The 12,592-nt window shown below is 39.9% G+C and overlaps 1 protein-coding gene across 2 annotated transcripts in view; it reads right to left on the bottom strand.

The window, feature by feature from the left end:
* CNTNAP2 (contactin associated protein 2) overlaps positions 1–12,271 on the bottom strand; it is a 1,202,163-nt gene extending 1,189,892 nt beyond the window's left edge. The window contains exon 1 of one of the 2 annotated variants that reach the window (XM_088150062.1): positions 11,660–12,271. In XM_088150062.1, the coding sequence (XP_088006188.1) occupies positions 11,660–11,756 (97 nt within the window). In that variant the 5' untranslated portion in view covers positions 11,757–12,271. Of the gene's footprint in view, positions 1–9,402; positions 10,105–11,659 lie in introns of those variants that run through there. The other variant, XM_088150063.1, reaches the window with a different exon arrangement.
* Between the last annotated feature and the right edge of the window lie 321 nt (positions 12,272–12,592).

Raw genomic sequence — 12,592 nt, 5'->3', positions numbered from 1 at the left:
CAGGACCTACCATAGGTAATCCAGGCCTAAGTAAGAATATTAAAATATGGTTAAGTGTTATATTTTTACAAAAAAAACCCTATATATATAAACACACACACACACACACACACACACACACACAGAAAGCAAATAAATATAAGTATAAATATATAAAACAAGTAAAACAAGTTGCTGAAAGCAGAAGGAAGCAAACACACAAGGAAATAAGAACAATATTGAAGAGAGAAACTATTTTTAATTAAATAACTGACATTTTGACTGTACCCTGATCTAAGACCTTCATAAAGTTTGGGAAGTGCTTCTTATTTAAATAGATAAAATGTTATAAACCATTTGCCTTAATAATAGCAATGATTCTGCAACATTTCTCTGAGATCAGTGCAAGGATGTTCTGGCGTCTCCATGGCCAGGCAACAATATGAGAATTTAATCTTGATCAATAGTATTTATTTATTTATTTGGTTTATATGCTGCCCTTCTATTCAAATGTTGCCTTTGTATCCTTTTGATTTAAATTAGAACTCCCAGCAACTTATAATTTAAAACAAAAAAGAAAATATATATTAAAAAAGGTAAAAAATCAAGATAATTAAAATACAGATAATGAAGTGTTTTGGCTTCAAGCTAAATTGAATCTTTTGATGGAAGGACTCTCTACCTAACAAGAAGAAATCTGATTTTAGACTTTAAACTCTTAGTGATTGGGATTGTCTTCTTGCTTTTACTGATTAAAGTACTATGCCTGTTTTTATTGTTGAAAAATAATGTAATAATAATGAGGAAGAGGAAGAGGAGGAAGAAGACAGTGGTGATGGTAGTGGTGATAATACTTTTCAAGGCTATTTATTGGTAAAATGACTTCTGTATAATACTGTGTGAGATAATGAATATGAACTGACATTTCATTAGTTATGAAAGTCATTTCACCAAGAAGGATGAAGAAGAGAAATAAGAAAGAGCAGTAATTAAGATAAAGACATATAGTTTTCCTGGTAACTGTATGAAAATAGTTACCATTGCCTCTTTTGGGGATTTTTTTTCAACTTTACAATCTAACCTACATCTTTCAGATTTCCTGGTAGTTTCCCATTCAAATACTAATCAGATATAACCCTGCTTAGCTTTTTTTCAAGTGCTACTATCCAAGCTGAGTAATAATCACTGAAGTTGTTCTACTTTAATTTTTTTGTTGGCGTGAGCTATCTTGGACTTAATCTCTTATGAGATTAATTCTTAAAATATATATCAGGGCAATTTGGGCAGGACACCTGCTAGGTTCTCAAGAGGCACCATTTCCCCCCAAAATCAAGTTTTTTTTATACACCAAATCTTGTGCAAATCATACTGACATCTTGGATGGTAGCATCACATGAGATCTTGTTGAAATATCATGGGACTATACAAACATCTTACATTTTTGGGTGGTTATGTGAAATTGTACCATAATGTGTGGGGCTTGATAAGTCTGATGACTCCTTCTAAAGACAATTGAGGCATGTTGCATCAGAGACTGGATTAATGAGTGACTTTACTCTGTATGAATTAACAAGTTTGCCTCCCGTTTAATTGGAATTGCCCCCCGATATTATGGTTGGTAGAGGAGTGAAGGGTAATGCCTTCCAGTTTGATTCAGCTAAAATGGCTATACATTGATCCCATTTTGCATACAGTGAAATTGAAAATACATTTTTATTTATGTATTTATTTACTGGCTATACAGTCATAAATTTAAAAAAGGTTAAAAACAAGCAAAATCACAATGGATAAAAAGAAACATGGAATAAAGAGAAAATAAAAAATAAATCAGCTTCTTTTAGCCACTGGAAGTACCAAAACCATTCATCTCAAACCAAAGATCATCATTACAGTTGATTTATATTAAAATATTATCTATATTTATCATATATGTTTTCTTTCACATATTGAGCTTCTATTGAGCTCAAAAGAAAAAGAAAAGATCTCTGATTGGAGCCAGCCTGAGCATCTGTTGAGAAATTATTTCTAAGTGGTACAGAGGGCAACTCAAGAGAATATATATGGTTGTCTCAGCCTCTGCACCCAAGCAGATGCAAAGATCTTCTTGAAAAGGAATGTTGTTGAATCTCCCCTTCAGCACTTTCAAGAAAGGATATTGGAGCTTGCCAAAGTGAACATCCTGTGGGCCGGTTAGAGTTAGCAGCATTATATATTCAACATCCATTGATAAAGTTGCTGAGACTGTAATCATAGCATTTTTAATCTTTATTATACACAAATGCAATTTCCATAAAGCCTACTCTAGATGTTCATACAGAATGGGAGGAATCATGTTGGATATTTTTAAACATGACATTTGGTGATAAACACCAATACACTGTGACTTGTATTTTATTACTGAGCCTAACTATTATTTTTACCTCTAACATTTGATATTTCCATGAATAAATTGTGAGCCATATTTTATTATAAAATCAAATTATTGTTCAATAGATTAGAAGTTGTGATGCTGTTCTAATCATTCTGAATAATCAGGAACTGGCCATAATTCACAGTTGAATACAAACACAATGAACAACAGTTTTGAACTACCTAGGCCTCCAGCATTTAGAGTCCTTTATATTACCAGAAAAATATTAATTATGAAAGCAGATGAAAAATGACCCCCAAAAGCATGGCTACTAACTTAATGACATCCCATGGTAGAAATTTAGAAGAAAGTTGTAGAACCTTTATGTAATAAAAATAATCCGTATAGTTGTTTTTATTACTGAAAAGGAAACGCCAGATCCGAGTGGTTTTATCTATCAGATGCCTGGAATAATCTTCACAGCTATCTGTGCCAAAGTGTTTATTTATGAGTTGGTTCTGAGAATGGAACAGCCAAATGAGCTCTTTTTGGAATAATAATAATAATAACAAAAACATCAACACCAACAAATAACTCTTGCGCCAGTCAGACCACTGCAGTGATTTATAAGATTGCTCTGTGGAAATAAGTATTAATCTTAATATGAAGCATAAGAGGTGGATTCAGGTATGTCTCTCCTAGCTGGGAAGGTAGAATTCTTATCCAGAGCAATATTTCCTTCAGTGAAATGGGAAGAGAGGAATTCTCTCATTCTAGTCAATTTTCCTAACTCCCACTGACCCAAAAATTATGTTTGTGGGATTTGCAGAAGTGTCCAGAAAAACATGGTAAGTAGTCTTGGGAACTGCAGAGGTAGAAAACATTAGTAAAAATCCCCTTCTGCCTTCTTGCAGGCTGGAATACTTCACTGATGGCAGGAATTCCCAGTCCAACTCAGCACTGTATTTTTTTTCATTCTTTCTTAAAGCTGTGAGCATTTTAATTTTCCTTCTGATTTCCTTGCCCAATTTGATTATAATTACCAACCTCAATATTACTCCTAACAAAACTGTTTTTTGGGGGGTTTGCTTTTTTGGAAAGAAGAAAAAATGAAGCTGGTGACACTCTAGATGAGTTCTCTGTCCCACTCTTCACCCCCCACCCCCACCCCCAGATGATCACGAATTCAAAAAGACAGACTACATGATCAAGGCTTCATGTAAGCTCCAATGCACAGTGAAGGATTCTTTTCATAAAATGAAATTCAAATGCATTTCTGCACTCCACATTTGCAAGACAAATGCCAGGGTGCAGCATGAAAAGCATCTTAATTTAGCTATACCAAATTTGAGAGAGAACAAATTAAGACAGCACCAGGCTCAATCAATAAGCACTCAGAAGCTCCCAAGTTTAATCACTGACATTTTTCAATAAAATGGACATAGGCCAACAAGGCTGAGAACAAGCCTTTCTGAAGGCATCTTCAAATTCATCTCAACTCCTGGTGACTTCCTGAACAAATCTATACAATTTTCTTCGCAATATTATGAAAGAGGTTTGCTATTGTCTTCTGAGATTTTATTTTACAATCTACAGAACAGGGATTAACTGGTGGTATCCCATCCAAGTCTTAGCCAGGTATAACTTAACTTAGTTTTTCAAGATTACTGACAGTCAGATAGATCTTGCAATCAACACAGATTGTTACTGAACTGTGGATTTCCTGACTCAGTACTTGTCTAAGATAACTTTCGGTGTTAATTTGAGCTAGCAATAAATAGATACATGCTGCTGTTAGGAAAACAAGGAATTTGTTACATTACTGTTGGGAAAAAAAGTTTTTAATAATTGCATAATAGCCTACGGTCAGGTTTTTGTGTTCCCAAAATAGGAAGAAGACAGACACAGCCTGTCTATTACCCTATTAGGATGTGCCAGATTTTGAATACTTTTAAGTGTTTCCCGGGAACTGAGTACACCACATGACTTTTCAAAGAATTCTCCAAAATCTGGACTGAAAAGGCTAAATAATTTGTCAAGGAAGCCAAGGGTAGTTTAGCGTTTTGCTTTTGATGAGAACACTGAAAAAAGTTACATTAGTCCCTATCACAGCTACAGTAGATGAAAGTTAATTATCTGGAATTAAAAGGATAAAAACCTAAACAAGAAGGCCACCAGAAGAAGCCTGACGTGATTTTTCAGAACCAAAACACAGGGGGCCAACAGCTCTTTGAAAAATTGAGGGCAAGTGTTATAAACCAAGTTGGCTTTCCCTGACAAATGCATTGTTTATGTTATGTCAGTTGTTATGGATAACAACTGCATTTGTACAGGGTAGCAGGGGAAGTCAATAAAAGTCATTGCCTGCTGCATGTTGAGTAAATGAGGTCTCAGTAGGATGCGGTTGCTTGATAGTAACATAAAATGTAACATCTGAAAGCCAGCAATGCTTGCGTTTCTAAAGCCTGGCATTTTGGGGTTCTCCTGAATTCTGAGGCCTGTTTGTTGTAACTATAGATTGTGACTAGTGCATCTGCATTCAGTGGTCTTGTGTGATCTATTAACAAAACACTAAAATCTATACGAAACACAGACTGCAAAGAGTAAGATAAACAACTGACCAACTGGAAGCCAATCTATACTATTTGCCTTGGGACTTGGCATTTACCAATAAAACCAATGGTTTCATTCTTCAAGAACTACTCCTCCATTTTAAGTACATATTTATAAACATAAAAGAATGCATGATATCAATATACATGTGACACCCTTGCTATTATTCCTTGACCAGAAGGAATAAATGGAAGTAATGCTTCTAATGTATTCACTATAGATTCTTCTTCAGATTTGAAAAAGGCAGTGATATGTGGAATTGTGCATATGAAGAATATGCATACATTAGCAGTCTCCAGATAAGATTTCTAACATCACCCATCCATTATGGATGATGCTGATGCTGGGCAATGCAAATTGATCACAGATGCCTTCTACCTATGTGTTATTCTGAATAGCCCCCGAGGACATTCTGTGCATTGTTTGAGCAAAATGATGGTACCAGGTAGAAAATAAGAATGTTGAGTGGCTCGCATGCCCTCTATAAAGTTGTCATATTCCACTACTCCCATATCAGATGAAGGTTTTGCATTCTTATTAGGCAATGTGCTTCATTGCCTGTTCAGTTTGTGCCAATATTTGTATGGTCATCTGTGTGAGTTCACCAGGTCACTGGGGTTATGCACCCAGTGTTCTGTTTAATTTATATTAGAGAATGCATGTGTACCCACATAAAGAAATAAGAAAAACAATTAAATTAATTTTATCACGTCATTCCAAAAAGCATCAACTAGGGAATAGTAATGGATCTTTCTGCAATAGCAGTTGTATTATTTTCCTGTAAGAAGTTATTTTATTCTATTCATAGAAGACTCAAAGAATGCTCTTTTGGCTACACTTATTGTGTAGTCATGCTATTTTGCCTAATTACCTCTTCTACCCAAAAAGGTCGTGTTTACGTTCCATTTTCTTGTTTCTTAAATGTAAGAATAAAGAGATGGCAGAGAGAGATTTAAGTGTTATTTTCTTTTACTTTTTGTCTTGTGATGACCTCTCCTGGCTAAGCTGTTCATTATCTTTTATGTAAATACTTCAGAAACTTCAGTTCATCACTTTTCAATCTTATGAGTCCACTGGTAGTTTTAGCTGTTTACAATTGTTTAAGAAACTGCATTTGTAATATCAAATCATTTGCACAGGATTAAATGTATGTTCTACATTTTATTTATATGGGGACATATATGAGATTTGAAGTTAATACTTGTTTACTCTAATCCTAGCCTTACATGAGAATACTTAGTAGTTTAGTTAGTTCTACTAGATGAAACAAACAGAAATGTTTAATGTATTCATTCATAATACAACTCTAGGGCTTACTGTTCTTTTGTGCCCACTTGTACAAGAATATGTATATTACTTTCAGTGATTTCTCTGTATAACTGTAGGTAACTTGCAACATATATGAAACTAATTCTCCTAAAAAACAGTCAATCGGTTCCCAGTTTAGTGGCAAGGTATTAGTAAAATAACTAGCTTATTTTAAATACTTGCAGGATTAATAACAAAGTTGAGTTATACTGTATTAAATAATAGGCTATGCAGCATTTCAGAAATAATGTAGAAAAGATGTTTGGAGCACCCAGGAGCTTATCATGGAAGGTGCAGAAGGCAGCCATGCAATCGGGGGGGGGGGGGCAGAAGTAGGGCTGCTTTAAAGAGCTGTAAACAAGTGCTATAGTCACACACCACATATCCCAGACTACCTTTTCAGAATGGAATCTGAACCATTGCATGTCCCTATTAAATAGTGTTAGCAGGTGGCACAATTGAGCTGCATTATAATTATGAGAGTTCTGAAACTAATTCTGTAGTGATCTGGATCACACCCATACATCTATACACATTACATTCAGAAGACTTCTCTTTCAAAAGGGTTTCCAAAAATGTTCTCCCACCCTCCAACTACTTAGCTCATTTCTGTGCCAAAACAGGCAAACAATAAAATGCAGACATCAATCCGGTATATAACTTCTTGCCAAGGAACATAAAGATCTGCAAAATAGGTGTATCAGCCAAAACATGTACAAATAAGAGCGTTCAGATAGCATTACCACATTTTAGAGTTTTTGTTGTTGTGTTTTGTTTTAGATACTCTCTTGCTCTTTCACTGTCACTTGAAGAGATAAAGAGATTTCCCTTGTTTTATGTGAATTCATTATTTTGCAATGGGAAAAGAACCGAATGCTAGAAAAAAAATTGGACGTATTATGTTGCAGCCAAGCTGGTGATGAGCATATTTGTCAATGCATTTGGATTACAAAATTGGACACCATATGCCACAACCCCCTTTTTGTTCAGAGTCTCACTTTATGTGAATTCACTTCATGTGAGTTTTGGGTGGAATGTAACCTTAGCATAAAGCAAGGGAAGCCTGAACTTTTATGCTTTTCTGAGCAACTGCATTTGGTGCATTTCTGATATGTTAGTATATAATTTGGTTTGATGTAATTGTTGAAGAAAGCAGACCTGATTATGTTGTTTGAACCTCTATTCATCGGCTATCAGTCAATCTCACTTCCACTTTTTTTAATGAAGTGGCAATAATACAACTCTGTCTAACAGGAAGAGAGAGGAAGGAAGGAAGGAAGGAAGGAAGGAAGGAAGGAAGGAAGGAAGGAAGGAAGGAAGGAAGGAAGGAAGGAAGGAAGGAAGGAAGGAAGGAAGGAAAACTCTCAGAAACTAAAAACAAACTATATAACTATCTATAATAACTATATAAAAGCCTATTTACATACTATGTTTTTTTAGGGTTCTGAAAAAAGACATCCTCTGATCATTTTGTTTACAAAAGTATGTTGTCCAACTTTTTGATTGATTTATACCTGAATCCAAATTTGAGTGCCATTAAAACTAGATTTAAAGATGTATATGTGCATATATGTGTAGGTCTGTGTGTGTATACACACGCACATATACATACATACAGTGCTAGGAAGTATCATAAACAAGCCATCTTGTAAGCCAGTAATATAACAACAGTGTGTGCGCACACATGTGTAAGGATACAGTTTAAAACTAACATGTACCTTTAAGGCAACCTGAAGAAAACTATACAAGGTTTGGATTTCAACACATTGGGCAGAAAACATTGATTCTGTAGAGCAAGGAATGACAGTCTTTCCTGACTTTCTCCTCTGTACATACAGTATCACTGCCTATCATTAACAGGGGTAAAATTAATATTAAGAATATAAATGGGATAATCCAACAGCACTGAGCAAAAAGCTCAACATTAGATTGTTTCTAAAAGAGGGACAGAAATTAATGTGGTTTGAGACATTAATTCACATGCCAAGTCATATTCTTCTTGATGTCACCCAGAGAATCTTTAGAAAGTAACACAGACATTTGCAGAACAATCTTCTTTAACTTGTGACACAACTTGCCAGCATACCTCTTTATACCAAACTTGGACTTTTAGCAAATAAGTATACATGAGAATTGCTCTAATCAAGCCCTAGTTCACCTCCTTAGCCACTGATAGCTATCAAATACTTTCTCACAAACACACTAAGGACCCAAAGATCAGCCACCAAGATTTCCTTCAAGACATAATTGAGCCCTGCATCACTTTTCCTCTTTGTGACCAAATAAGCAAGTGACTCCATTATATTTAATATATGGAAATATGCTGAGTCAATACCACCAGCTTTGGCTATTAAATCTTCAGCATGACTGATTATAAGAAAACAGCATGCAATACTTGTGTTCCCCAAAAACAGTATAGTCAGCACACTGTATCGCCTGCATGCAGCGTATGCTTTCCATGTTATTTAGGAGGAAAAGTCAAACTGTCATTCTTTGGAGTGAATGCTGCAAATGGTTCCATAAACTAGAAGTTGGCCTCTATAAGTATTAGACCAATAACAGTATACTTTACCCTGGTATCAGACAACCAATACTGCATAGTAGTTTAAACTTGTTAGCCTTAGACTGCACGTACGGAGCTCAGTGGATTTGGCAACAGGACCGTATCTCCTTAGGGGACCTAGGGATACCGCCCGACATGAAATCTCACTGACTCATCGGCCAGGTGCAGATCGCTTCCATAACACCTCTTCGGAAAGCTGCGGGTTACATTTTACTGATTTTGCTTCAAGAAGCGAAACTTTCTTCTTCAACAGGATCAGCCGCAAAATCCCCTCTTATCGCTCCGGGGTGTTCCCCAGCACTTTGCTTTTTAGAAGTCAAACTCCAGAATATCGCACCAGGAATGGGCAAACCAAAAACTTCCAGGAAAGCCAATCAGCGAGCGGCAGCCTGTTTCCTGGGTTCAACTAAGTGCCGCTAGTACTTCCGTCCCAAGAAAAATCGGCACCAGCTGCCCTCTCGCGCGATTGCCCAGCGAGCCTCCCTACAGCAATTCCAAACAATCTCCGAGCCTTTATATGACTTCCCTTACTAACCTGCCCCACCAAGCACAACCTGCCATTGGCTCAGTGTGGAAGCGCGGTACTTACGCGAGGACGGAAGGGCTGTCCGGACGCTGCCGCTGATGCCGCTGAAAATCCACAGGAAGAGAGCTGCCCTGCAGCCAGCGCGGGGAACCCCAACCATCCTGCACCTCCAGACCGCCCCCTTAGTCCCAGGTATCAGTTGGAAATAAGCTCTTGCTGGGTCTTCCTCTGCTGCTTATCACCTTGAGGGTAAAAGTCACGCACTGTCGTCTATTCTGTCGGATTCCACGAAGTTCCCGCGACTTTGGCGTTCTTTTTTCTTTTGGCATATACTACGCAACTCCTCTTCGGGATATCAGACCAATACAGTGTGAGGAAAGTGTGTCACCTCCCGGGGAACAGGTCTTGGAGAGATGGAGCAGATATTGGGACCAAACACTCCTCCAGTCGCCGTGGCCGAAGCCACAGCTGCTGAGCCTTGTTCTGTACAGAGAAGGGATCCTTCAAAAAGCTACCCTAGCCTGGCTGCTCGGCTGCCGAGAAATAGATCCGCGGGACTCACACGCACGCCACAGCCAGCCAGCAAGCAGGCACGCATTCAGATCGAGCGAGCGATAGAGATGCTCCCGCCGCAGAGCAGCAACCTTACAGCCTCTCTCCTCCTGCATTCATCATTCGCCAGCAGGAGGAAACACTGCGGTCGCCACCGCGACTAACCGTGGTAGCAGCATAACCAGCAACCTAGAGGCGGCGAGGGAGGAGAGAGAATCCTACCCGTCCCCCCTGCTCCTCTCTGTCTTTTCGGCAGCTCCTCCTCTTCCGTGTAGTCCCCGCTCACTGAAAGAGCCGCCTCCCCAAGTCTTCTCTCCACTTATATACTTTTAAATCTAAAGGAAGATGAAGCAACAGCCCCAGCTTCGCGCAGTGGGCCTCGCAGGAGTAGCTAGAAAGCAGAGAGCGGCTGCTCTGAGCAGCGGAGCAACCCCGTTATCGCTATCCATGGAACTGAACTTGGAAACCTCTCCGTGATCTTGGCAGGAGATTTGCTTTCTCCTTTTTCGCTTTCTCGGGACCTAAAAAGAGGTCGCCGACAAACCGACATTCCTCTTTTCCCTACTTCTCTTCTTCTTTGCTTCCCCTTCAAACGAGATGGTAGAGGCTCTCTGTGCTCCAGCCTCCTGGGATCCAGCTACAAAACGAAGCAGTCCAGCCAGCAAGTCTTCCGAGCGGTCCTAAGCACTCAGATTAGGAGCTCAGTATCCTGCCTGTAAAACAAGCAAGGAGGATTGCGGAAGGTTCCATTGCGGGTGTGTGTGTGTTTCCCTCTATTCTGCGATTAAAAACGCACACATGGAAGGAGGCAAGGAAAAAAAAGCTGTGCTAAAATAACGGGTCGCGAATTTGTAATGCAATCAGACGCTATTGTAGGTTTTGTAGGAAACTGCATCCAAAAATCCACTTCTCCCTGTTTCTCCCATCTCCCACTCGCTCCGTCCCCACAATTGTCTCAGATGAGAGTTACTGCGCTCTACTTCTTAGGATACAATGCTTGTTGTTATAATTTGATGTTGGTTATTTGAATGTATAATTAATGCATCATTTATTTTTTTAACTCTTGTACTTCCTATTTCATTTAGAAGGGGAAAAAAAAATAAAACTACTGTTGTTTGGAGGGAATTCCGTATATATTTTCAAGAAAACCTGAAACAGCAGGTTTCTATAGGGATTGGACAAGCCATTGTATATGATACCAGCCAACAAATGCTAACATTTTGCATAATGGTTTAAAGCCTAAGAAGTCTGCATCTAGCTCGGTGGATATGGCAACACTAGGGTTACCAACCCCTGTGAAACACACTGACCCATCAGCTGGTCACTAATCACTTCTATAACACTCTTTTAGGAAGCTGAGGGATAATCTTAATTTTGCTTTAAGAAACAAAACTCTTCTTTTCCCATAATTCTGCATCTCCAACTGAATCAGCTGCAAAATCTATTACTGCCACAAGGAATCACTCTCCAATGTGCTCATGAGCACTTTGCTTTTTAGAAGTCAAACTCCAGAAAGCCCCACAAAGAGTGAGCGAAGGAAGAACTTGCAAGGAAGCCAACCAGAAACTAGCTACCAGCATTCTCAGTTCAACAAAGCTGCAGCCAGCATCTTCGACCAGCTCTATTTTCGAAGACTAGCGGCAGGAAGCAATCAAGAAGAGTCTCCCAACAGCAGTCCAGACACCAACTCCGAGCCTTTATATAACTTCTCTTCCCTACTTGCCCCACCAAACACTACCCACGGGTGGCTTACTGTGGCAGTACTTACGGGAGGACGGAAGGGCTGTCCGGGTTCTGCCGCTGATGCCGCTGAAAATCCACAGGAAGAGAGCTGCTCTGCAGCCAGCGCGGAGAACCACAACCATCCTGCACCTCCAGACCACCTCCCCCCGTTAGTCCCAGGCGTCAGTTGTAAATAAGCTCCTGCTGGGTCTTCCCCTCTCCCACGATCTCCGTCTGCTCACCAGCTGGCACCTCTGGGGTAAAAGTCACACACTGTTGCCTATTTTATTGGTTTGCACAAAGTCCCCAGTACTTTGACGTTCCTTTTCTCTTGATGTACGCAAGCCTTCTTCGAGGTACCAAGCCAACGTAGTATGAAAGACGGGTTGCAGTTCGTGGGGAGAAGGGCTTGGAGAGATGCCGCGGGATCTTGGGAGAAAATGCTTTGCCTGCTGCCCCGTGCCAAAACGGCTGCGGCCGAGTCCTCCTTTCCATACAGCGGAGGGCTGCTTCCCAGAGCTTTCCCCAGCCTGACTGATCTGCTGGTTCTGTACAGGTACGCGAAGCGCACACGCACAGCCAGCCGGGGAGCAGACAAGCATTTAGATCAGGCCAGCAAGCGATAGAGACACTCCCGCCGCAGAGGAACTGCTTAACAGTCTCTTTCTTCCTTTATTCATCATTCGCCAGCAGAAAGAAATACTGTCGCCGCCACCATGACTAGCAGCAGTGGCAGTATAACCAACAACCTAAAGGTGGCGGGGGGGGGGGGGCGAGCGGGGAGGAGAAAATCCTTCCCTCCTGCTTCTCTGCCTTTTCGCCGGCTCCTCCTCCTCCTCCTCCTCCTCCTCCTCCTCCTCCGTATATTCCCCGCTAGCTGGAAGGACCTCCTAGCGAACTTGTCTAGTTTCAAACCGAAAGGAAGCTAAAGGAACACCCCCAGCCTTGCGCAGAGGCCCGTGCGGGAGTGGCCAAAAGA

Source organism: Python bivittatus, unplaced genomic scaffold (assembly GCF_059951505.1).
Source record: "Python bivittatus isolate LINGU-HERP-01145 unplaced genomic scaffold, Pbiv_v1 ctg000610_np1212, whole genome shotgun sequence".
Lineage (NCBI taxonomy): Eukaryota > Metazoa > Chordata > Lepidosauria > Squamata > Pythonidae > Python > Python bivittatus.
The sequence above is the reverse complement of the archived record's forward strand: the minus strand, read 5'-3'. Positions and strand labels throughout refer to the sequence as shown.